Raw genomic sequence first — 22,384 nt, forward strand, 5'->3', positions numbered from 1 at the left:
ACCTCCGCTCTTGCTGCATCCCCTAATTACCGAGGGTCCCCATGGGCAGGAGCTCTGCCAGGCCCAGAAGTGACGGAGCCTCTGGTGGGTCTCTGTGGGTCCCTCAGGTGTTCTGTGTTCTCCTTTCCAGGGTCCCCTTGACACCCCCCGCCCCCCATACCACATTCCCCACAATTACTTCGAGAACTAGCATGAGCAAGAGGAAGCTTAAATTTATGTTTCTCTTTCTTTGAAAAAATTTTGTATGTTTTTGTTTTGTTTTGTTTTGTTTGAGATGGAGTCTCGCTCTGTTACCCAGGCTGGAGTGCAGTGGCGCGATCTCGGCTCACTGCAACCTCCGCCGCCCAGGTTCAAGAGATTCTCCTGCCTCAGCCTCCTGAGTAGCTGGGACTACAAGTGCTCATCACCACACCCGGCTAATTTTTGTATTTTCAGTAGAGATGGGGTTTTGCCATGTTGGCTAGGTTGGTCTCGAACTCCTGACCTCAGGTGATCTGCCCACCTCAGCCTCCCAAACTGCTGGGATTACAGGCCTGAGTCACTGCACCCAGCCAAAATCTTGTATGTTAAATCTGGATTATATTGTAATATGGAAATGACCCACTGCTTTGCATTTGAATTATATATAAAATAGTATAGTGATTCTATCATTTACGTACATATGATAACATAAGTGAATATTAAATGCTTTCTTTAGAAAGTTCCTATTGAAGTTTTAGAAGCTGTGGAAATGGAATTTCTCCCTCACTTTCCCCCACTGACAGTGCTTGATATGGCTGGGATCTGTGTCCCCACCGAAATCCATGTTGACATGTAATTCGGTGACAGTGTCAGAGGTGGAATTTGGTGGGAGATGATTGGATCATGGGGTGGATTTCTCATGCCCAGTTTAGTACTGTCCCCTTGGTGCTGTCCTTGTGGCAGTGAATTTTTCTCATGAAATCTGGTCATTTAAAAGTGTGTGGCATCTCCCCCACCCTCTCACTCCTGCTCTGGCCATGTCACCTTCCGCCATGATTGTGAGCTTCCTGAGGCCTCCCCAGAAGCCAAGCAGATGCCAGTATCATGCTTCCTGTACAGCCTGTGGAACCTCGAGCCAATTAAACCTCTTTTCTTTATAAATTACCCAGTCTCAGGTATTTCTCTAGAGCAATGCGAGAATGGACTAATACAGTGCTGAATGGTAACTAATGCTTGGGTTTATATAGGAACTTTCTCCTAAAGATCCCAAGTAATTTCCAGTATATTTTCTAATTGTCTCTAAGAGCTGACATTCTTTCGCTATACATCATAGTACCTAAGGCTATGCCTTGGGAAGAAAGATCGCTGCATTCTTTGGAGAAAAAACCCTTTGAGAGGCTTCAGATGGCTTTTCACTTTGTAACCAACTAGATACTTGATGAGATAAAATTTGGACCAGTCTTTGAGTCATTCATGGAAAAAAGAGCCAAGGAGAGGTATTGAGCCTGGGCAGGCACAGCAAATAAATGCCCAGCCCTTCCCCAGACAAAGCACAAATCTCCTCTTTGCAGCTTTAATGGTGATGGTGATGGTGATAACGGAGGGTGACGGTGATGGTGATGGTGAAGATGATGGTGATGATGGTGGTAGTGAAGATGGTGTTATGATGGTGATGATGGTGATGGTGATGATGGTGATGATGATGGTAATGGTGGTGGTGATGATGGTGATGGTGATGATGATGGTAATGGTGATGATGGTGGTGGTGAAGATGGTGATATGATGGTGATGATGGTGATGGTGATGATGATGGTAATGGTGGTGGTGATGATGGTGATGGTGCTGATGATGGTAATGGTGATGATGGTGGTGGTGAAGATGGTGATATGATGGTGATGATGGTGATGGTGATGATGGTGATGATGATGGTAATGGTGGTGGTGATGATGGTGATGATGATGGTGGTGGTGGTGATGGTGGTGATGATGGTGAAGATGGTGATGGTGATGATGATGATGATGATGGTAATGGTGATGATGATGGTAATGGTGATGATGGTGGTGATGATGGTGAAGATAATGATGGCAATGGTGATGATGATGGTGATGGTAATGGTGGTGGTGGTGATGGTGATGATGGTGGTGATGGTAATGGTGATGGTGGTGGTGGTGATGATGGCGATGGTGGTGGTGATGGTGGTGATGATGGTCATGATGGTGATGCTGATGATGGTGGTGATGATAAATTGTACATAAAATAGTTTGTATGACTCAAAACGCTTGGTTTAAACTGTTTGCAGGTGGGGTCTTTATGAACATCAACTTTCTGTGGAAGGCAACATTGAAAGCTTGGAGAGCCATCACACCTCACAGTTTCCACAACATGACCACAATATTAGGGACTCTACTCTTCCATTTGGGGGATATTTTCTCAGGGAATGTGGTTGTTGCTGTCCTTCCATTTCTGTTAATTATAGTATTCTTATATTCTCCCAACGTTTCAACTATTGTGGTCTTTTTCGAGATCTTGAAAGTTGCCTATTATATTTTAAGGCCTTTCTAAATTTTTACCAGTTGCTACTGCACAACTAACTTTCCATGAAGTACACTTGATAGCCTGTTAATGCCATGACAACAGGGAGGCCTGGCTTTAATTAATAACGAGTTCCTAGGAGTTAACCCAAAGCTTTCAGGTTAGACTAATTTTGCCTGAGGAGCCAGGTGCATGAAATGCCCCTGAGTGTTTATTTTTGGAGGTGTTCGGTCTTGGGCTGCCTTCTCCACAGGCTCCCTGATGAGTTTGAGCAGCCCCAGGGTGGCTGGAATGTCGGTGATCCTGCAGAGCGCATTTCCTCTGGCTCTTTCCTGGCTAATTGTGAGAGGTGGGAAGGAGTTGAAGATGCCACTTAAGGCTGAACAAAATGCCAATCCAACCAGCAGTTGCAGGGAGCTGGCCTTAAATGATGTGTAGTGGATTTAGAGTGTGCCTGAGACAGTGAAAGCGTAGAACCTCAAACTCCTGACTGCTGTGTCTACATAGATGATCCAAATCCATCCAAACATTCTGGTCCAATTCTGACAGTCCAAATCATCAGACTCTTCATTACAGTGCTTATTAACCTATATAAAACCCTAGATAAAACCCTTGTCTTTTGAGGTCAATATCAAGGTAAATAAGGATAGTTTTTAGATCCTCATTTCTTTTTTTTTTTAATTTTATTATTATTATACTTTAAGTTTTAGGGTACATGTGCACAACGTGCAGGTTTGTTACATATGTATACATGTGCCATGTTGGTGTGCTGCACCCAGTAACTTGTCATTTAGCATTAGGTATATCTCCTAATGCTATCCCTCCCCCCTCCCCCCACCCCACAACAGTCCCCGGTGTGTGATGTTCCCCTTCCTGTATCCATGTGTTCTCACTGTTCAATTCCCACCTATGAGTGAGAACATGCGGTGTTTGGTTTTTTGTCCTTGTGCTAGTTTGCTGAGAATGATGGTTTCCAGTTTCATCCATGTCCCTACAAAGAACATGAACTCATCCTTTTTTATGGCTGCATAGTATTCCATGGTATGTATGTGCCACATTTTCTTAATCCAGTCTGTCATTGTTGGACATTTAGGTTGGTTCCAAGTCTTTGCTATTGTGAATAGTGCTGCAATACACATATGTGTGCATGTGTCTTTATAGCAGCATGATTTATAATCCTTTGGGTATATACCCAGTAATGGGATGGCTGGGTCAAATGGTATTTCTAGTTCCAGATCCCTGAGGAATCACCAGACTGACTTCCACAATGGTTGAACTAGTTTACAGTTCCACCAACAGTGTAAAAGTGTTCCTATTTATCCACATGCTCTCCAGCACCTGTTATTTCCTGACTTTTTACTGATCGCCATTCTAACTGGTGTGAGATGGTATCTCATTGTGGTTTTGATTTGCATTTCTCTGATGGCCAGTGATGATGAGCATTTTTTCATGTGTCTTTTGGCTGCATAAATGTCTTCTTTTGAGAAGTGTCTGTTCATATCCTTTGCCCACTTTTTGATGGGGTTGTTTGTTTTTTTCTTGTAAATTTGTTTGAGTTCATTGTAGATTCTGGATATTAGCCCTTTGTCAGATGAGTAGATTGCAAAAATTTTCTCCCATTCTGTAGGTTGCCTGTTCACTCTGATGGTAGTTTCTTTTGCTGTGCAGAAGCTCTTTAGTTTAATTAGATCCCATTTGTCAATTTTAGCTTTTGTTGCCATTGCTTTGGTGTTTTAGACATGAAGTCCTTGCCTGTGCCTATGTCCTGAATGGTATTGGCTAGGTTTTCTTCTAGGGTTTTTATAGTTTTAGGTCTAACATTGAAGTCTTGAATTAATTTTTGTATAAGGTGTAAAGAAAGGATCCAGTTTCAGCTTTCTACATATGGCTAGCCAGTTTTCCCAGCACCATTTATTAAATAGGGAATCCTTTCTCCATTTCTTGTTTTTGTCAGGTTTGTCAAAGATCAGATAGTTGTAGATATGCAGCATTATTTCTGAGTACTCTGTTCTGTTCCATTGATCTATATCTCTGTTTTGGTACCAGTACCATGCTGTTTTGGTTACTGTAGCCTTGTAGTATAGTTTGAAGTCAGGTAGTGTGATGCTTCCTGCTTTGTTCTTTTGGCTTAGGATTGACTTGGTGATGCAGGCTCTTTTTTTGGTTCCATATGAACTTTAAAGTAGTTTTTTCCAATTCTGTGAAGAAAGTCATTGGTAGCTTGATGGGGATGGCATTGAATCTATAAATTACCTTGGGCAGTATGGCCGTTTTCACGATATTGATTCTTCCTACCCATGAGCATGGAATGTTCTTCCATTTGTTTGTATCCTCTTTTATTTCATTGAGCAGTGGTTTGTAGTTCTCATTGAAGAGGTCCTTCACATCCCTTGTAAGTTGGATTCCTAGGTATTTCATTCTCTGTGAAGCAATTGTGAATGGAATTCACTCATGATTTGGCTCTCTTTATCTGTTATTAGTGTATAAGAATGCATGTGATTTTTGTACATTGATTTTGTATCCTGAGACTTTGCTGAAGTTGCTTATCAGCTTGAGGAGATTTTGGGCTGAGACGGTGGGGTTTTCTAAATATACAATCATGTCATCTGCAAACAGGGACAATTTGACTTCCTCTTTTCCTGATTGAATACCCTTTATTTCCTTCTCCTGCCTGATTGCCCTGGCCAGAACTTCCAACACTATGTTGAATAGGACTGGTGAGAGGAGGCATCCCTCTCACTGTCTTGTGCCAAAATTTTCAAAGGGAATGCTTCCAGTTTTTGCCCATTCAGCATGATATTGGCTGTGGGTTTGTCATAGATAGCTTTTATTATTTTGAGATATGTCCCATCAATACCTAATTTATTGAGAGTTTTTAGCATGAAGGGTTGTTGAATTTTGTCAAAGGCCTTTTCTGCATCTATTGAGATAATCATGTGGTTTTTGTCTTTGGTTCTGTTTATATGCTGGATTACATTTATTCATTTTCATATGTTGGACCAGCCTTGCATCCCAGGGATGAAGCCCACTTGATCATGGTGGATAAGCTTTTTGATGTGCTGCTGAATTCGGTTTGCCAGTATTTTATTGAGGATTTTTGCATCAATGTTCATCAAGGATATTGGTCTAAAATTCTCTTTTTTTGTTGTGTCTCTGCCAGGCTTTGGTATCAGGATGATGCTGGCCTCATAAAATGAATTAGGGAGGATTCCCTCTTTTTCTATTGATTGGAATAGTTTCAGAAGGAATGGTACCAGCTCCTCTTCGTACCTCTGGTAGAATTCGGCTGTGAATCCATCTGGTCCTGGACATTTTTTGATTGGTAAGCTATTGATTATTGCCTCAATTTCAGAGCCTGTTATTGGTCTATTCAGAGATTCAACTTCTTCCTGGTTTAGTCTTGGGAGAGTGTATGTGTCAAGGAATTTATCCATTTCTTCTAGATTTTTCTAGTTTATTTGCGTAGAGGTGTTTATAGTATTCTCTGATGGTAGTTTGTATTTCTGTGGGATTGGTGGTGATATCCCCTTTATCATTTTTTATTGCATCTATTTGATTCTTCTCTCTTTTCTTCTTTATTAGTCTTGCTAGTGGTCTATCAGTTTTGTTGATCTTTTCAAAAAATCAGCTCCTGGATTCATTAATTTTTGAAGGGTTTTTTGTGTCTCTATTTCCTTCACTTCTGCTCTGATCTTAGTTATTTCTTGCCTTCTGCTAGCTTTTGAATGTGTTTGCTCTTGCTTTTCTAGTTCTTTTAATTGTGATGTTAGGGTGTCAATTTTAGATCTTTCTTGGTTTCTCTTGTGGGCATTTAGTGCTATAAATTTCCCTCTACACACTGCTTTGAATGTGTCCCAGAGATTCTGCTACGTTGTGTCTTTGTTCTCATTGGTTTCAAAGAACATCTTTATTTCTGCCTTCATTTCATTATTTACCCAGTAGTCATTCAGGAGCAGGTTGTTCAGTTTCCATGTAATTGAGTGGTTTTGAGTGAGTTTCTTAATCCTGAGTTCTAGTTTGATTGCACTGTGGTCTGAGAGACAGTTTGTTGTAATTTCTGTTCTTTTACATTTGCTGAGGAGTGCTTTACTTCCAACTATGTGGTCAGTTTTGGAGTACGTGTGGTGTGGTGCTGAAAAGAATGTACATTCTGTTGATTTGGGGTGGAGAGTTCTGTAGATATCTGTTAGGTTTGCTTGGTGCAGAGCTGAGTTTAATTCCTGGATATGCTTGTTAACTTTGTGTCTTGTTGATCTGTCTAATGTTGACAGTGCGGTGTTAAAGTCTCCCATTATTATTGTTTGGGAGTCTAAGTCTCTTTGTATATCACTAAGGACTTGCTTTGTGAATCTGGGTGCTCCTGTATTGGGTGCATATGTATTTAGGATAGTTAGTTCTTCTTGTTGAATTGATCCCTTTACCATTATGTAATGGCCTTCTTTGTCTCTTTTGATCTTTGTTGGTTTAAAGGCTGTTTTATCAGAGACTAGGATTGCAACCCCTACCTTTGTTTTCCATTTGCTTGGTAGATCTTCCTCCATCCCTTTATTTTGAGCCTATGTGTGTCCGTGCACATGAGATGGGTTTCCTGAATACAGCACACTGATGGGTCTTGAGTGTTTATCCAATTTGTGAGTCTGTGTCTTTTTATTGGAGCATTTAGCCCATTTACATTTAAAGTTAATATTGTTATGTGTGAATTTGATCCTGTCATTATGATGTTAGCTGGTTATTTTGCTCGTTAGTTGATGCAGTTTCTTCCTAGGCTTGATGGTCTTTACAATTTGGCATGTTTTTGCAGTGGCTGGTACCAGTTGTTCCTTTCCATGTTTAGTGCTTCCTTGAGGAGCTCTTGTAGGGCAGGCCTGGTGGTGACAAAATCTCTCAGCATTTGCTTGTCTGTAAAGTATTTTATTTCTCCTTCACTTATGAAGCTTAGTTTGGCTGGATATGAAATTCTGGGTTGAAAATTCTTTTCTTTAAGAATGTTGAATATTGGTCCCCACTCTCTTCTGGCTTATAGAGTTTCTGCCGAGCGATCAGCTGTTAGTCTGATGGGCTTCCCTTTGTGGGTAACCTGACCTTTCTCTCTGGCTGCCCTTAACATTTTTTCCTTCATTTCAACTTTGGTGAATCCGACAATTATGTGTCTTGGAGTTGCTCTTCTCGAGGAGTATCTTTGTGGCATTCTCCGTATTTCCTGAATTTGAATTTTGGCCTTCCTTGCTAGATTGGGGACATTCTCCTGGATGATATCCTGCAGAGTGTTTTCCAACTTGGTTCCATTCTCCCCGTCACCTTCAGGTACACCAATGAGATGTAGATTTGGTCTTTTCACATAGTCCCATATTTCTTGGAGGCTTTGTTTGTTTCTTTTTATTCTTTTTTCTCTAAACTTCTTGCTTCATTTCATTCATTTGATCTTCCATCACTGATACCCTTTCTTCCAGTTGATCGCATCGGCTACTGAGGCTTCTGCATTCGTCACGTAGCTCTCGTGCCTTGATTTTCAGCTCCATCAGGTCCTTTAAGGACTTCTCTGCATTGGTTATTCTAGTTATCCATTTGTCTAATTTTTTTTCAAAGCTTTTAACTTCTTTGCCATTGGTTCAAATTTCCTCCTGTAGCTCGGAGTAGTTTGATCGTCTGAAGCCTTCTTCTCTCAACTTGTCAAAATCATTCTCCGTCCAGCTTTCTTCCGTTGCTGGTGAGGAGCTGTGTTCCTTTGGAGGAGGAGAGGCGCTCTGATTTTTAGAGTTTCCAGTTTTTCTGCTCTGTTTTTTTCCCCATCTTTGTGGTTTTATCTACTTTTGGTCTTTGATGATGGTGATGTACAGATGGGTTTTTGGTGTGGATGTCCTTTCTGTTTGTTAGTTTTCCTTCTAACAGACAGGACCCTCAGCTGCAGGTCTGTTGGAGTTTACTGGAGGTCTACTCCAGACCCTGTTTGCCTGGGTATCAGCAGCAGTGGCTGCAGAACAGTGGATTTTGGTGACCCGCAAATGCTGCTGCCTGATCATTCCTCTGGAAGTTTTGTCTCAGAGGAGTACCTGGCCGGGTGAGGTGTCAGTCCGCCTCTACTGGGGGGTGCCTCCCAGTTAGGCTACTCGGGGGTCAGGGACCCACTTGAGGAGGCAGTCTGCCTGTTCTCAGATCTCAAGCTGCTTGCTGGGAGAACCACTACTCTCTTCAAAGCTGTCAGAGAGGGACATTTAAGTCTGCAGAGATTACTGCTGTCTTTTTGTTTGTCTATGCCCTGCCCCTAGAGGTGAAGCCTACAGAGGCAGGCAGGCCTTCTTGAGCTGTGGTGGGCTCCACCCAGTTCGAGCTTCTGGGTGGCTTTGTTTACCTAATCAAACAACTAACTCGGCAATGGCGGGCGCCGCCCCCCCCGAACTCCAGCCTCACTGCCGCCTTGCAGTTTGATCTTGGACTGCTGTGCTAGCAATGAGCGAGACTCCATGGGTGTAGGACCCTCCGAGCCAGCTGCAGGATATAATCTCCTGGTGTGCCATTTTTTAAGCCCATTGGAAAAGCACAGTATTAGGGTGGGAGTCACCCAATTTTCCAGGTGCCATCTGTCACCCCTTTCTTTGATTAGGAAAGGGAATTCCCCGACCCCTTGCACTTCCCAGGTGAGGCGATGCCTCGCCCTGCTTTGGCTTGCACACGGTGCGCTGCACCCACTGTCCTGCACCTACTGTCTGGCACTCCCCAGTGAGATGAACCCAGTACCTCAGTTGGAAATGCAGAAATCACCCGTCTTCTGCGTCGCTCACGCTGGGAGCTGTAGACCGGAGCTGTTCCTATTCGGCCATCTTGGCTCCTCCCCCTAGATCCTCATTTCTAAATGAGGACGTGCTTTAGAAAATTGTTCAAGTGAATCTTTTATTTTTAGGGGAGAATCAAAAGGAGTTGGAGACAAACAACAAGAGGTTTGTCCCCTGGGGAGCTAAAGATTTATCTAAAAAGCGATGAATGGTTGCTACAATCGCTACAATCACAAGGGGGAGAGAGAGCACCAAAAATGATACAAACCACAGGCATGAGAAAAGAGGAAAATATTTTTAAACACCAAATAAATTTTAGATTTTCAAACTGTCTTCAAAAGGCATATCCCAGAAAGTCTGCCTGTGAAGCAACCCAGTATTCATTGTAATAATACTATCCACAGTAGTTACCATGTGGCCATGTGGGTGCACTTTGCCATATTTGATTGATGATGATGATGATAGTGATGCTGGATTATAAGGCCATTAAAATTCATTATCCTACAATGCACGGATATTATCATATTTTGCATATTTCTGTAACTCAATGGGAAAATCTGAAGACAGGAATTTAAGGAACTATATTTTATATTCCCTGACTTCCTATGGGATTTTGGTTAAATATCTTGAACTACCTTTCTAATTATTGAATATAATTGGCTTAGAACGTACTAGGCTCATAGCATGAACTTGTAGGTAAATATATGACATAATCTATTTTTCTTGGCATTTTCTGGACACAGACTGGAGAATTGAAGCTGCTAAGTTCTCAGAAAATGGCTGTAAGAACTGAGTTTACCAGGTTATTTAAAAACCATGCCAAGAAAGAAGAATTTGCAGGCAGGTCATTGGTGGGTTGGGAGGAGAGGAGCTGCTCAACCACAGTGAAGTACAGAGATCCTCATCTTCTGCTCCATCTGGGCTGTTTCAGAACTGCTTGAGTTCTATCCCAGGCCTCCCAGGGCCACTAAGGGACCCGTCACCCTCTGAGTCTGTGCTGAGAGCAGTCATTGGAACCCTGACTCTAACATAGACACGCACAGCATGTTCTCCTGGCTGTGGGAATAAATGTCTTTCAGGCATTTGTCCCTACCTTAACTGACCTGGCCCTTCTAGGTCCGGGGAAAGCCACAGATGTGGCAGTTTTGAGTCGCCTGAGATGAATGGAGTAGCCCTGGGTTGCATGACATTGAAGACTGAGTCCGCGGTCCCTGTCGCAAAGCAACTTTCCCCTCGGTCGCATGCGATGCGCCACAAACACTTTTCATTCCTGCCCGTGATGCCACAGAGTTGGGAGTCCGGCCATAAGCTCTGCCTGGCCTCTGCAGACAGACAGGCTACCAGGCTGTCCATGCCTCCAAGCCCTTTCTACAAAGCCAGCAAGGAAACAAATGCCCAGTCTGAAGAGATGATTTAAGGAGTTCAAACCTGGTGGCTCAAAACCCGACCTGTGCTCAGAAAACTAGAGTCTTGGATGCCTCTCTGCCCCGAATGCATCAGAATCTTGGCCAGAGTGCATGGGGGTGAGCTGCATTGGTAAACACTGGCCTGGGACCCTGGTAGATAAGCCAGAGCTGGAAACAACAAACTTTGAATGCCTTCCGAAGCTAGCAGGCGACAGCTCCCAAAATACCTGAGACCAACTGGCATTGATACCATGTCTAAGGCCTCCAGGAATGGGGAACTTATGATCTAGACAAATGTTTTTGAGGGGAAAAATAAAATCGGGACATCTAGAATTTCTTGAGCCACATGCATCCCAGGAAAGTGGGGCTTGATGGCAACTCCAGGGCCCTCGTGTTGTGTCTAAGACTTGGAGCCCCTGAGCCTGGGCCTCGGGTGACTGGGGTTCGGGGAACTCCTGGTCCTGCTGAGCTGGACCCAGGTTGCTGCTGGGAGGCAGCTGCTCAGCAGCCACCAGAGTCAGAAGTGTGCTCCTAGAAACCCCAAGTCAGACTCGCTTCTCTCCTGGGCCTTTGGTTACATGACACTTACTGTAATGATTATTTAAACCTATCTACAGAAATTTTTTCTTATGCTCTATTCTGTGTTCCTTCATTTTTAAAAGAAGGGGGAACAATCTTGGGCACAAAACTTCTCTTTGACTTAATCACTTCATGGTTATATTGATAGATCTGATGCGTCAGATACCTGTGGTTTGCTTGTGTGTGCACATATGCTTATGTATGTGTGTGTGCACATGTGCTTATGTGTTTGTGCACACGTGCTTATGTATCTGTGTATATGTGCAGATGTGCTTATGTACATGTGTTTGTGCACACATGTGCTTATGTACATGTTTGTGTGCACATGTGCTTGTCTGTGCACATGTACGTATGTGTGCACACATGTGCTTATGTATGCATGTTCATGTGTGCACATGTGATTATGTACGTGTACATATGTGCTTACGTTTGTGTGTGCACATGTGCTTATGTGTTTGTGCCTGTGTGCATGTACTTATATATGTTTTTTGTGCACATGTGCTTATGTGTGTTTGTGTGCACATGTGCTTCTGTGTGTGTTTGTGTATGTATGGGTATATATGTTTCAGAAAGGGAGAAGTCTGGCACAGTTGAGAGAGAGGTTAGTAGGCGTGGCCACTGTGGAGATGCACAATAGCTTGATGCAGGCCAAAGGGGAGATTGAGGAAGTGATGAGCTCAAGTGACCAGGACCAAGCACTGCGCTGGTGAGAGGAGACACGGCAGGTCCAGAAGGGGCCAGAGGCAGAGAGCACTGGAGAAGACTGAGACATCCATGCAGAGTCTCCTTCGGTTTCAGATGAGCTCCTCTGGCCCTCAGCAAAGGTCTCGGTGGAGGGGACTGAGCTCTCTGCACTCTGCGGCCTCTGCATTTGTGAGAATAACATCGTGGCCCTCAGGGCTTCTTTCGTTCCCTGGGCTTCTTTTGGGAGTGTGGGCCTCTGAATTGGAGGGGCAGTGCCGCTGGGTTTCTGCAGGGTTAATCCATAGGAGGGAGGCAGTGCCAGCTGCAGACCTCTGGGAACAGTGCAAACTGGAGGTGTCCAGCTCCCGCTGCCAGCCGTTCCTTTGGGGGCTTGTCACCATGGACACTGCCCTTGGCTAGCCCTGGAGGAGCCCCTCACAGCAAAAGCCTGGCCACTTGCATCCCCTTATCTATGGTCCAACACTCTTTAAAGGGTAACAAAGACATACACCGCCTGAGTTAGCAACGTGGAGACCCCTGCCTCTTATTGTAAAGGAGCTTAAAGCATCTCTCTGCAGGGGAAATGGCAGGAGTTGTTCCTGAGGGTCTCTGCCTTCCTCAGGCAGTTCGAAGGATGCAGAGCCAGCTCTCTGAAGGGTCCTTCCAAGCAGAGAACAGCAGGAACTTGAGTTCTCCTGCCTTTACTGAGTGACTTTGGCAGACGAGTCCCTGTTATAGGACAGTTCACCAAGTACCTTCCTTCTCCACGCTCTCCAGATAGGAGAGCGGAGGAGGGGCACCAGCCCAATGCAGAGGCAGGGAGGAGCGGCACCAGCCCAATGCAGAGGCAGGGAGGAGCGGCACCAGCCAATACAGAGGCAGGGAGGAGCGGCACCAGCCAATGCAGAGGCAGGAAGGAGCGGCACCAGCCAATGCAGAGGCACGGAGGAGGGGCACCAGCCCAATGCAGAGGCGCAGCGCAGGCAGGAGTTTCTCAGTGTTGCCTGGCATATCTGCTGCACAAATGTGAGAAAAATTTTTTCTCCTACCAGCACCTGCCACTTCTTAAAAGCACCATGAAATAAAAGACATCTGTGTCTGGAAGTGAAGCTCAGGGTGCCTCGGAGAATGCATTTGTTCTTCTAAAGCACAGACACTGCAGCTGGAAGTGAGGGCTGGCTGGAGAGGCTGCCGTTGGTGATCGACGTACAGAGGCGTGGGAGGCCCAGTGGACTAGAACTGTCCCCTGGGGAGACCACAGGGTGTCAGGCGTGGACAAGGCTCCTGCTGTTCTCAGCCCTCTCCCAGCTCCCCCAGGGACACATTAGCTAAGGAAGAGGCTGGATAACTTAGCGCCAACCCCAAGCATTTGGCGGGACATTTCCTCTCGATTCTGAGGGTTCCTAGCTGGGTCTTTACGATGCCAACCCTTTAAAGAAGAATGGAAAGGTAATTCCCAGTAGCTGTCCAATGGACCAGATTTCACAAAATTCCCAATAGCTGTGCAGTGCACCAGATTTCACAGTTTTATAGGGTGAGCTGGTATCATGTAGCTCTGGCTTGCTGAATATGTCCAGTGAAAATGAAGCCATTCTTGGTGCTTTTTCTGTCTCTCTGTTCCTGAGTTGGCCTGGTAGTGGGGGGTGCCCTGTGTGATCTTGTGGGGCCACACTGGGCTCCCTTTCCTCTGGGGAGGGCTGTGTCCACTTCTCAGGTGCTCAGGCCGCCCCGCCTCTCTCCCTCCTGCAGGAAGTTCCTTTAAAAGTCCCTGATGTTGAACAGGCTTCCTTTTCTTCATTCCCAGTTTGACGGGATTCTCTCATTTAATTTCCAAAGGGTGTGGAAATGCTACCCAAATTTACTACGGGATTCTCTCATTTAATTTCCAAAGGGTGTGGAAATGCTACCCAAATTTACTTACAGAGAATCCTATCCAGCCATCCCAGAGGATCCACTTACAGAGAACCCTATCCAGCCATCCCAGAGGATCCACTTACAGAGAACCCTGTCCAGCCATCCCAGAGGATCCACTTACAGAGAACCCTATCCAGCCATCCCAAAGGGAAAGCAGTGGGGCTGGAGGGAAGTCTGCAAAAAGGAGTAGGAATGTTTCTGGGCCAGCATCGCATGTGAGGACTGCAGAATCAGGCTAAGCTCATGTGAGATTAAAGACAGCATTTTCCCCACACCTTCTTGTCTTTGGTGGAGGCTGCATGACAAGCCTGGACAACAGCAGGGCGTTACAAAAATGCTTAATTTTCCTTACCTTGGTAACTAAAACACCATGTAGCCTTCCACCGGAGGAGAGTCAGGCCAAAGCCAAGCCTTAATAGCTATGTGCTGTCCATGTATGTCTACCAGAGATTTCCTCCCTCATCAGGACTGGACCCCTCATCATACACATATCACATACACCACACACACCACACACATAGCACACACACCACTCCATACACCACGTGCATTGTCTGCATCGAAAGATCTGCCTGGAACTGCTTCTGGAAAGGGTGTGGGAGCATGTGAATGTGTGTGTGGTGTATGTGATATGCATGTGTATGTGGCATACGTGTGTGGTGTGTGTGGTCTGTGTGTGGTGTGTGTGGTATGCATGTGGTGCATGTGGCATGTGTGTGGTATATGTGGTGTGTGTGTGCAGTGTCTGTGGTATGCGTGTAGTGTATGTGGTATGTGTGTGGTATATGTGGTGTGTGTGGTGTATGTGGTTTGTGTGTAGTGTGATATGCATGTGGTATATGTGGTGTGTGGTGTGTGTGGTATGTGTGTGTGATATATGTGGTATGCATGTGTGGTGTATGTGGTTTGTGTGTGGTGTATGTGGTATGTGTGTGTTTTGTGGTGTGTGTGGTGTGTGTGGTATATGTGTGTGTGTGGTATATGTGGTGTGTGTGTGGTGTATGTGGTATGAGTGTGTTTTGTGGTGTGTGTGGTGTGTGTGGTATATGTGGTGTGTGTGTGGTGTATGTGGTATATACATATATGTATGTGACATATGCAGATAGCACTAAGCAATAGGATTTCATCATTAAAATGAAAGGAGTTTCCCTGAAGCACCTTTTCTTTTATCATGGAGTTGCTGATGTCAAGGGTGACATCAAGGGAGAGCCCCGCCCTGCCCTCCAACCCTGGCAATCGCAGCATCACTGCCCTTTGCTGATGGAAAGGACAGAGGGGTGGGGGCTGCATGGATGCATTCTGTTCCACCTCCACCGATAAATGCTCACAGGGCGGGTTTGCAATGGAACTTTATAGTTCACCTGGGGAGACCCCTTTGCAGGGAATCACTCATCCCTGGCTTGGTTGCAAAAGCTGAGCTTTTTTCCTCCCCAGCGCTGTGAGCAAAGGCAAGCAGAGCCAGTCGGAATTTGCTCCCAGCCTGCGTAACTCTCACTGGCCTTCCCTTCATTCCATTTTCCCAGCCCAGGACACAGGGAATGTCTGAGTTATTAAAGCAGAGAACTATGGCAATTAGGTAGCTAATTTTAGGCCTCAGACTACTCTTCTGCCAATCACTTGAGCATTTCAGACTAAGATTTTGGAGGCATGGTTATCCCACTAATTGTAGATGCAATCCCCTTCCAGTATCCAAAGGCCCCACACACCGTGTCCCCACACTGGGCTGTGAAAGCCCAGGACAGAGTCCCAGATAGAGGGAGCTGGGGGCTGTTGGCCTACAGAAGGTAAAAGCGTCGTCTCTTACGGTCTGTGGTGATCTCGTAGGGAGAGTGGAGTCTTGCGTCTCCACAGGGGGAGGTGCTCACGTAGAGATGGAAGAGGATGTTTTCTCGCAGCCGGTAGCCACCTTCTTTTAACCGCACGAATATTGATCGCTCCGAGTCCTCGCGCCGCTTGCTAGGGTAACAAAGAGGTTTGGGGTCATTTATCACAAACCAAACCAGAGACGTTCCAACCAGGTGAACGCTTGAGTCCTGTTTTGTAGAGTTGTTCCCCAAGTTTTCCTTTATATTTTTCCTTTTTTTTTTTTTTTTTTTTTGAGATAGAGTCTTGTTCTGTCGCCCAGGCTGTAGTGCAATGGTGCGATCTTGGCTCACTGCAACTTCCACCCACTGAGTTCAAGCAATTCTTCTGCCTTGAGTATCAAGCGATACTCAGCCTCCCGAGCAGCTGGGATTACAGGCGCACGCCACCACGCCTAGTTCACTTTTGTATTTTTAGTAGATACGGGGTTTCACCATGTTGGCCAGGTTTGTCTTGAACTCCCGGCCTCAGGTGATCCACCCACCTCAGACTCCCAAAGTGCTGGGATTACAGGTGTGAGCCGCTGCGCCTGGCCCCCAAGTTTCTCCTTCTTCACACCCCATAGTGTGTCTTTTCCCTGCACCAACACTTCTAGAAGAAGCAGCAATGAAACTACATGAATGCGAACATGACTGGCAGAAACCCTGCTTTCTTACCCCTATTGACATTTACCTGTCAGGGTTATTATTATTCTTTTCTAAAGATAAGGTCTTGCTCTGTTGCTGCCCATGCCGGAGTGCAGTAGCGTGATCATGGCTTACTCTAGCCTCGGCTTCCCAGGCTCAAGTGATCCTCCTGCCTCAGCCTCCCAAGTAGCTGGGACTACAGGTGTACACCACCATGTGAGGCTAATTTATTTACTTTTTTTGTAGAGACAGGGTCTTGCTTTGTTGCCCCGAGTGGCCTGGAACCCCTGGGCTCAAGCGATCCACTTGCCCCAGGCTCTGAAAGTGCTGGGATTACAGGTGCGAGCCACCATGAACCTTTTTTTATTTTTATTTGAGATGGAGTCTCGCTTTGTCCCAGGCTGCAGTGCAGTGGTGCAATCTTGGCTCACTGCAACCTCTGCCCCCTGGGTTTGAACGATTCTCCTGCCTCAGCCTCCTGAGTAGTTGGGATTACAGGTTCATGCCACCATACCCAGCTAATTTTTGTATTTTTAGTAGAGACAGGGTTTTGCCATGTTGGGCAGGCTGGTCTTGAACTCCTGACTTCAGGTGATCCACCTGCCTTGGCCCCCCAGAGAGCTGGGATTATAGGCATGAGCCACCGCACCCAGCCCCACCATGATCTTTTACCAAGCCATTTTTTCCCATTGCTGTTCACCCACATCTATCTGTCTATACACCTGTGATTCTGTGGATTTGCCAGTGCTGCTCATGGCCATACCTCACAGTGGACTGTGGGTTTGACGCAGCCTAAGTGGGCAGCTTGTGTGTGATTCAAAGGAGGAAAGGAGCTATAGGAAGGCCTGGGCTCGGTCACCAGCACGGGCGGGAGTGGAGAGCTGTGGGGAAACGGCTTTCCTTCTGCATCCAGCCATGACCCAGGTGGGGTGGGAGAGGTCCCAGCCTCTCTCTGATGGTGAATCATTTGGCCTGTTGCAAAACTCCCACCAGCTGTGAAGCTCGAGCTGAGCAGCCCCACTTCGGCCCCACCGGAGGGGGCGCTGAACGAATGCACCTGCATTTCCTTCTTCAGTGTTTATTCCCTGCATCCCGGTGTTTATTCCCTGCTTCCTGGTGTTTATTCCCTCTGTCCCGGTGTTTATTCCCCTGCGTCCCGGTGTTTATTCCCTCCGTCCCGGTGTTTATTCCCTGCCTCCCGGTGTTTATTCCCTGCGTCATGGTATTTATTCCCTCCGTCCCGGTGTTTATTCCCCTGCGTCCCAGTGTTTATTCCCCTGTTTCCCGGTGTTTATTCCCTGCCTCCCGATGTTTATTCCCTGCGTCATGGTGTTTATTCCCTGCGTCCCAGTGTTTATTCCCTGCGTCCCGGTGTTTATTCCCTGCCTCCCGGTGTTTATTCCCCTGTGTCCCGGTGTTTATTCCCTGCTTCCTGGTCATCTACTTTCTGCTGGTCTTGCTGTTTTCACACATTCTGCCCCATGGGTGATGGATTGTGTTCTGTGGGGCCCTGAGATCACACAGGTAAAGAACAGACATTTTCTCCACAGGAAGCCCTTGCGGCATCCAGCAGCCTTCCTGCCTCTGTGCCTAGACTCCGCCCACAGCTACCGTCCCCCACTGCCCCAGCTGCCTCCCCCAGGAACCTTGGCAAATGTGTCCCAAGCCTGGGCCCCAGCGCAGGGCCTGTCAGCCACGTGGCTGCCCTGGACCCCTCTCCCCTGTGCTCCTTCCCCATGCAGGGCAGGCATCAGGTGCACCTGTCTGTGGACCTCCCAGCTGGTGGCACAGCACCAAGCATGTAACCAGCTTCTGGTAAATATTGGCCCAGTTGCCTTCTCTGACACAACAAGAGTGAGCGATCTTGGAGATAGTCCCAGTTGAGCAGGTGGACATTTAGGAGAAATCCTTCCCTACATTCTGAGATATTTCTGTTCTGCCATATCCAACTCCTGCCGCACCCCGCAGGCCTCAGGGAACTGAGGGATGGGTTCAACCTGTGGCTCCCTGCTCAGAGGCTCAGATAAGAATGAGCTGAGTGTGGGCTGAGCACAGTGGCTCATGCCTGTAATCCCAGCACTTTGGGAGGCTGAGACGGGTGGACCACTTGAGGTCAGGAGTTTGAGAGCAGTCTAGCCAACGTGATGAAACCCCGTCTCTACTAAAAATACAAAAATTAGCCAGGTGTGATGGTGAACGCCTGTAGTCCCAGCTACTCAGGAGGTTGAGGGTGGGAGAATTGCTTCAACCCGGGAGGCAGAGGTTGCAGTGAGCCAAGATCATGCCATTGCACTCCAGCCTGGGCGACAGAGCAAGACTCCATCTCAAAAAAAAAAAAAAAAAAAAAAAGAATGAGCTGAATGTGTTAAGGTGTTGTTTCCAGCAGCGTCTGCTTAGGGCTGCACGTGGGCCTTTCTCCTTTTGTGTGGCTTTTGCACAGCTAATGGGCATGGAGATGACCCTCGCCAAAGCCCCCCAAGGTCCTATTACTCATGGATTTGAGGAACGCAGATGGCTTCAAGGGATGTGAAAGAGGAGACAGGAGACACAGGAGGGAGCGTTTTGGGCAAGGAGCCCACAGTCAGCCCTTGGGACTGAACGGCCCAGCCTGGGGGTGTGTCGGAGAGGCCACGTGCTGCAAACCACCTGGGTTTTGCTCCCGTCTAAGGTGTCTCAGGGACAGGAGGCTGCCCCATGACAGCCACCAATGCCTGATGGCCAGAGCAGGCCAGGGAACCCCAGGAATCCCAATACTGGGGCACAGTTCTCAGGGCCTCAGCGGCCTCTTCACATGTACTTGGCACAGAAGGCAAGAAGACAGCGTGTCTCCAAGCCACTCCTTGGGCACTGCACTCACGTTCTCTGAGGGCAACGACGGAAAAGGGGGCAGTGCAGGAATGTGGGGGGCGTGGGGAACCGAGGCCAGGAGAGGGTGGCCTTGCCCAGGAGGATGAGGGCTGCAAAGGTGTTTTCTGGAGGGAAACGTGGAGTAAGGAGGAAGCCTGGAATTTTAGCATCTTCCCAGCCCGCACGGCGGCTCTATTGGTGTGCCAGGGATGTCTCTAGTCTGAATAAAAAGGGATGCTTCCTGGCTCACCCTGTGCCAGGATAGAGGGAAGCGTGTTCTGAGCCAGGCATGGGGCCCTCTCTGCTCCCTGGCAGCCCCCAGCCGCGGCATCCGCCTACCCTGGAGCCCGTCACCAGCCGCTCACCTCAGGTGCAGCTCCAGCTGCGTGTAGAGGAAGTGCAGGAACGCCCGCCGGGCCACGACCTCCGCGTGGCAGTCATTCACCACCAGCCCCTGGTCACTGAGGTGCTCGCCGCTGATGCACTTGGTCCCCGAGGACAGGGCCACGACCTGCGCCTGCCGAGCATCCAGGCCTGGGGACACAGACAGTGTCAGAGCAGCGCGGCCCACGGCCTCTGTCTCCCTCCTTCTCAGTCTTTTCAGGGTCTCACAACAGCGGTTTCCATGGGTTAGGAAACCTTGGAAACACTGCATTTTGAGAGCTGGGAAGCGAGGCTTCTGTGTGCCCCGGGCCGTCACAGGTGACCGCCCACCTGAGGGAGTCCCATCTACTCCATGGCGGCCTGAGACCGCGCTCAAAGTGCCTCTGTTATCCTTAAGGTTGCTGAAATGCTCCTTAGGCACCATAGGAGCAGAGTTTTGAGGTCAAACTTACTACCAGGGCAGTTTTCTCCACCTGTGAGTCCCAGGTCCCCTGTGAGTGGGAGCAGTGCTGGCTGCGGCCTGGGCTTCCTGCCCAGCCTCTAACCACCTTTGTGCTTTCTCCTGTCCTCCAACGGGATCAGGGCAGGACAGGAGCTGATGAACCCTTCACCCTAACACAGAAACACAGGACAGGAACTGATGAACCTGTCACACTAACACAGAAACGCAGGACAGGAGCTGATGAACCTGTCACACTAACACAGAAAGGAGGCTGGATGTGTCATTTTAACCATAGTCAAAGGAACCCCATCCACAAAAATGATACTCTCTTCAGGGACTGAAAACAAAACAAACCTCAAAAACAACCCCCAACGTAATGTCCTTAAAGTATAATATCCATCACTTTGTTTAAGGAGAAGCTGGAAGACACAAGCCAATGTTTGCTCTGCTCTAACAGGTCTGTGTGGATGTGTATTTTCTCTTCACTTAGATGGTGAATTCCTTGAGGACGTGAGTCAGAATTTCCACCAAATACTCCAAGCAGGGGCTCCCTAGGGAGTCCGTGTCATTAGACGGGTCAGTGTTGCCGATCCAATAACAAATCCATCATCCAGGCCCTTCGGCTGGAGGTGGCAGGTATGTTGCGGGCGCCCAGGAGCCTTGGGATGTGACAGCCACTGGCTGGGCCCAGATCCCAGGCCAAGTGAGGGCAGCACAGAGACTTGTTAGCCGCTGACTGCGGCCACGTCCACGGAGTTACCTGGTAAATACATGTCCGGATCATTTGTTGGAAGAGATGACATGCAAATTAATGTCATGCCAGAAGCAGACCTCCCTCCCATCTTAAATAAAATCAACTTCCCCACGGCAAACAGTGCTGGGCTGGTCATGAGCACTTCTCACACACTTGTTCCTCTGATGTGACTTTTTCTCCCCTGAGAACTTAGTTCTTGAGCCCTGAGGGCATCTGCCCTCTCTGGGCCTCACTGCGGGATCTATCTTTGCGAGATAAAAGGGTGGTGTCAGCAGCTACCAGTGACAGCCAGGGAGAATTCGGGGCCGGGAGGGACTGAGCACTGGGAAAGTGCCCCGCAGAGGCCCAGTGGCATCCTTGCCCCCGTGGGTCTGCAGCTGGGGTCTGTCTGTCCAGTCTCCTTCCTTCTAGCACAGCCCCCGCCTCCTGCCCATGTCCACTGCTCTCTCCGCTCATCCCAGCTTCTCCCAGCAGCCCCCGTTTCTGTGCCTGAAGAGAACTCCATGGTCCTGGTCCTGTTGTCTACCCACTGCCCCCTCCCTGGTGGGACTGGACTGCTCCTGAGCTCAGGAAGTGACCAGACTTCCCCACGCCACTTTAATCAGAACAGGACACGACCAGCCCCCCTGAGTTTCCTCCCCCAGGAAAGTTCCTGAGCAGCTGCCGGGTTCCAGGTCCAGGCCTCCTCCTCTCTCAGCCATCCTGGGGGTGGGGGCTCCCTCCCAGCGGGGGTGCCAGAAGTGGAGGAGCAGATGGGACCAGGATCTAAGGCTATAGGGAGCCGGGGTGGGTGGCTGCTACTGACTCTGCCAGGGGTGGGAGCCACCGTCTCACTCAGGCCATCAGTGACGTGGACTGTTGAGAAATGGTTCACAAGGACAACATCGTGATGCAGAAACCACCCCGCAGGTTCCAGCTTCGTTAAAGTATTTAGAGAAACGGGAAACACATTGATAACGATTCCTAACAAGTTTCAGTGTTCATGACTGGTGCACGTGCGGTCTCTGGTGGAAACGGACAACTCTTCAGGAATAGGTGCGTGGCCCATGAGGCCCTGGCCTGCTCCTCCTCTTTGGATACTGTGGAAATTGGAGCTGTAGAAAAAAGCAACTGCTTTCCCTTCACCCCTCATTGATCCCCAGCTCCGTTTGGCTCCAGACTCTGCTACACTCAGCACAATGACGTGGCCCAAGAAGGGCACTGTTTGCATATTCGGTTTTCATGATTCCCACCCCCACAGCCAGCACCACGCTCCCAACACAGGAGGAGACGCGAAGCCTGGACCGAGGGAGATGACGCGGTCAGAAACGGCTGCAGCACGAGACGTCATATGAGAAATGTCGCGGAAGTGCTGTACACAGAATGTCACCAGCATGACGGTGAGGGAGAGAGAGGGAGAAAAGAGAGAGATGGACTCACACCCAGGGAGCTTCTGCACAGGTGGTGGGAGGAGGCGTCCTAGGCAGAGTGGGCATGGCAGCCAGAGGCACCGATGGGAAAGGGCACAGGCGTATTCCGCGTAATCTGCGTATTCTGCGGGACGTTAGAGCCCGTGGGAGATGTGTGTGGGAAAGTGGCGAAGCTTCAAAGGTGGGTGGAAATCTGTCACAGAGGCCTTGAAT

General features: G+C 48.0%; 2 protein-coding genes across 2 annotated transcripts in view; one reads left to right on the top strand and one right to left on the bottom strand.

Moving 5' to 3' along the window:
- LOC129006788 (uncharacterized) overlaps positions 1-22,384 on the top strand; it is a 162,567-nt gene that overhangs the window by 61,125 nt on the left and 79,058 nt on the right. The gene's annotated exons all lie outside the window — the stretch shown is intronic.
- Positions 1-22,384, bottom strand: part of ADARB2 (adenosine deaminase RNA specific B2 (inactive)) — a 539,119-nt gene that overhangs the window by 36,290 nt on the left and 480,445 nt on the right. Inside the window, exons 5-6 of the mRNA XM_054436886.1 lie at positions 19,548-19,716; positions 15,651-15,802 (exon numbers count right to left, since the gene is read on the bottom strand). Coding sequence (XP_054292861.1) covers positions 15,651-15,802; positions 19,548-19,716 — 321 coding nt within the window. The remainder of the gene's footprint in view (positions 1-15,650; positions 15,803-19,547; positions 19,717-22,384) is intronic.

Source organism: Pongo pygmaeus, chromosome 8 (genome assembly GCF_028885625.2).
Source record: "Pongo pygmaeus isolate AG05252 chromosome 8, NHGRI_mPonPyg2-v2.0_pri, whole genome shotgun sequence".
In the NCBI taxonomy this organism is placed as follows: Eukaryota; Metazoa; Chordata; class Mammalia; order Primates; family Hominidae; genus Pongo; species Pongo pygmaeus.